A 2500-nucleotide genomic window follows, 5' to 3' on the forward strand; every position below is an offset into this window, starting at 1 on the left:
GACACACAAGCATATACATACATACATACATATATTTATACATATATACGACGGGCTTCTTTCAGTTTCCGTGTCTACCAAATCCACTCACAAGGCTTTGGTCGGCCCGAGGCTATAGTAGAAGACACTTGCCCAATGTACCACGCAGTGGGACTGAACCCGGAACCATGTGATTCGTAAGCAAACTACTTACCACACAGCCATTCCTACGCCTTACGAGGGAGTACCCAAAAGAAACCGGTATTTTGCAATATTATTTTATTGACTTTGTTTTACACTTATATCGCCTTCAAAGTATTCTTCATTTAAAGCAATGCATCGGTCCAGGCGTGTTTTCCACTTTACGAAGCAGTGCTGGAACTCTTGCGAAGTGATGCTTTTTAACGCCTCCGTCGTTTTTTTCTTCACCTCTTCCACGTAGCACCAGCTTTCGTCACCAGTGATGACCTTCACGACACGCATTCAGTCGTGACTGCTTTTGATCTTCCGAGAGCAAGCGGAGCACAAATTTTGCTGCAACTCTTTTCATTCGTGATTCCTCGCTCAAAATTCGTTGGCTGTCTTTCAAGCGACAATTGACCGTTCTTAAAGCGTGGAAACCACTCGTATACTTGTGTTTTGCTCATGGCAGCGTCTTTGTAAGCGGTTTGAAGCATGACAACTGTTTCGGCCGCCGTTTTTCCCCAAAAATAATCCAGAATCCTTGTCCGGTACCGGATCGATCCCAAAAGTTAATCAGTTCGTGCCAGTCACGCGACCAAACATCCCTGAAAGTTTCATCCGAATCCATCCAGTGATTCTTGAGATATCTTGTCCACGGACGAACAAACAAACAAACGCGACTGAAAACAATACCACCGCCTTCGCTAAGATGGAGGTAATAATGACAATCATATCAGAGTTAAAGCGATCCGACAGTCAAATATCGTTCGGAATCATTTCATTTGGTCATAATTCCCCATTCACCAATGTATTATGCATATATGTATTATGTATATAGTGTGTATATATGTAACTGTGTATTATGGCTGCATGTATGAATGTAATGTAGAAAATCAACTAATTTTAAAATGGGTAAAAAGGACTGAGAAGGAAACATACAAATAATGAGTCATACCAGAGCTAAAGCGATCCGACAGTCAAATGTCGTTTGGAGTCATTTCATTTGGTCATAATTCCCTATTCACCATGTTTACGTAAATATGTATTATGTGTATAGTGTATAGTGAATATTATATATATGTATATCATATGTATAATATTGTGATATTATATTATATTATATTATATTATATATACATATAATATGTATATTATATGTATAATATATTATATGTATATTATGTATAGTGTATATTATGTATATATGTAAGTATGTATTATGGCTGCATGTAGATATGTATGAATGTAGATATGTATGAATGTACAAAATCATCTACTTTAAACATGGGTAAAAAGGATTGATTGAGAAAGAAACACATACAAATAATGAGTCATACCAGAGTTAAAGCGATCCGACAGTCGAATATCGTTGGGAGTCGTTTCATTTGCTCATAATTCCCGCCAGCTTGTCCTTTCGTACTCCCTAGCGAGAGAAGTAGTGGAAGAAAACAAAGAAAATATATTCACGTAGAAGTCATCTTATGAAAGTTTTCTGTGATAGTGATTTTTTTTTATATAATAGTATTAATATTAAACCGACTATTGATCTCATGGCTTGTAATGATTTCTTTGCATTGTTTCAATACGAACAGCTGTTGTAAAGAGAAAGAGAGAGACAAAAAGAGAGAAAGTTTGTGTGTGTGTCTGTGTGTGTGTGCGTGTGTGTGCGTGTGCGCGCGTCGTATTTATATCGGTAATTATTTATAGTTCAATGGCAAAAGGGCGGTGAATAGTATAAAAGCTAATATCAATCGAATCAATACAAATGGATAATGTGTTAGATAAATAGATAACGAGGCTGTGTTTAATAACAATTACTACATGTATTTAGAAATTTAGGTTAAATTAGTCGGTCTGAAAAACCATTACGCATATATACATACATACATACATACATACATACATACATACATACAAATAGTTTATCATGGACGAATAGCCAGGTTACTACCCCTCACTTTGAAGGGTATGCGATGGCAATCCAGGAGCAGGAAATATCAACCAAGTACCTGATGCACAAAAGGGATAGGGATGAGGGAAAAGCCGTAAAATGAGACAACCGATGTAGACTTTGCGGAGTTCACACTGAAGATATGACCCATATCATAAGCAGTTGTCCGAAACTGTCCTCACACGAGACATGACGTAGTAGCTAGGACAGTCTATAATGAAACCCGTCGGAAGGATAATCTCGAGGACAAAGAAATAAAAGCCCACAATATGGTAGAAGGAAGAGAAGAATAGGGAAGGGTTGGGAGAGAAAAACAGAAAGGATGAAGAACAAGAGAGGGAGAGAGATAGACGGGGAAGTGAGTTGGTTAGTTAGCTAACTAAAACT

At 37.6% G+C, this 2500-nt stretch overlaps 1 protein-coding gene across 6 annotated transcripts in view; it reads right to left on the reverse strand.

Moving 5' to 3' along the window:
* Positions 1-2500, reverse strand: part of LOC106873268 (galactosylceramide sulfotransferase) — a 30762-nt gene that overhangs the window by 15763 nt on the left and 12499 nt on the right. For 4 of the 6 annotated variants that reach the window (XM_089338352.1, XM_089338353.1, XM_089338350.1 and 1 more), the window contains exon 2: positions 1500-1585. In XM_089338352.1, coding sequence (XP_089194478.1) covers positions 1500-1547 — 48 coding nt within the window. In that variant the 5' untranslated portion in view covers positions 1548-1585. Of the gene's footprint in view, positions 1-1483; positions 1855-2500 lie in introns of those variants that run through there. The other 2 variants (XM_089338349.1, XM_052974966.2) reach the window with 2 other exon arrangements.

The sequence above is a fragment of the Octopus bimaculoides genome, chromosome 20 (assembly GCF_046866305.1).
Source record: "Octopus bimaculoides isolate indiv1 chromosome 20, ASM4686630v1, whole genome shotgun sequence".
NCBI lineage: Eukaryota > Metazoa > Mollusca > Cephalopoda > Octopoda > Octopodidae > Octopus > Octopus bimaculoides.